Source organism: Merops nubicus, unplaced genomic scaffold (assembly GCF_000691845.1).
Source record: "Merops nubicus isolate BGI_N331 unplaced genomic scaffold, ASM69184v1 scaffold35777, whole genome shotgun sequence".
Lineage (NCBI taxonomy): Eukaryota > Metazoa > Chordata > Aves > Coraciiformes > Meropidae > Merops > Merops nubicus.
In genome coordinates this window covers 4,632-5,527 of record NW_008618966.1, presented here as the reverse complement: position 1 = coordinate 5,527, position 896 = coordinate 4,632, and the positions used below count along the sequence as shown (strand labels likewise).

Here is an 896-nt window from a genome sequence, read left to right as displayed (position 1 = left end):
TGCCCAGCTTCTGCCTGCTCTTCGGGGCGGCCGTGGCGCTGGAGGTGGCACCCTCCTGGGAGGGGGTGCTGCGCTACGACGGCTCCCTCTGGGCCTGCGTCCTGCTCAGCTGCCTGGGCTCCGTCCTCTACAACCTGGCCACCTTCTGCGTCCTCTCCCTCACCTCCGCCCTCACTCTCCACGTCCTGGGCAACGTCACCGTGGTGGGCAACCTGCTGCTCTCCCGCCTGCTCTTTGGTAGCCACCTGAGCGGGCTCAGCTACGTGGGCATCGGGCTGATGCTGGCCGGGATGTTCGTGTACCACCAGCCGGACCTCATCGCCGCACGCTGGGCACGGCGGCCGGGCTGGGGGGTGCCCCGGGGGCAGTAGGGTCCCTGCCGGGATGGGAGAGCTGGGGAGGCTGATGAGCGTGGGCAGGAGCGGCTCTGTGGGTGCCCGGGAGGGCTGTGGGCACAACTCAGTGTGTACACGTGCGTGCTGGTGGGCACAGCGCTGTGTGCACACATGTGTGCTCGTGGGCATGGCTCGGTGCCCACGTGTGTGGTGAGCGTGGCTCCGTGTGTGCTGGTGGGCAAGACTTGTGTGCACACGTGTGCTGGTGGGCACGGCTCAGTGCCCACACGTGTGTGCTGGTGGGCACAACTCTGTGCACACACACGTGCTGCTGTGTACGGCTCTGTGAGCCCGTGTGTGTGCCCAGCACAGCTCTGCGTGCAGGTCTTTGTGCGTGCTCAGCCCTGTGCACACGCGTGTGCACACGTGTGTGTGTGACACCTGAGCTCTGCTGGCTGGAGCAAACCCGGGGCTGGGCGTACGCACGGTTCTCATGGCCCAACGAGATGCCCAGGGATGGGGCATGGGACTGTCCTGTCCCTGCCCCCAGCCCAGCCCCTG

The 896-nt window shown here is 67.3% G+C and overlaps 1 protein-coding gene across 1 annotated transcript; it reads left to right on the top strand.

Annotated features, from left to right (window-relative positions):
* Window positions 1-7: 7 nt before the first annotated feature.
* On the top strand, window positions 8-371 carry SLC35E4 (solute carrier family 35, member E4; the record flags this gene model as incomplete). Its single annotated transcript, XM_008943627.1, has 1 exon — window positions 8-371. A coding segment is annotated over one exon (364 nt), but the record flags the coding sequence as incomplete, so codon positions are not given.
* Window positions 372-896: the final 525 nt, after the last annotated feature.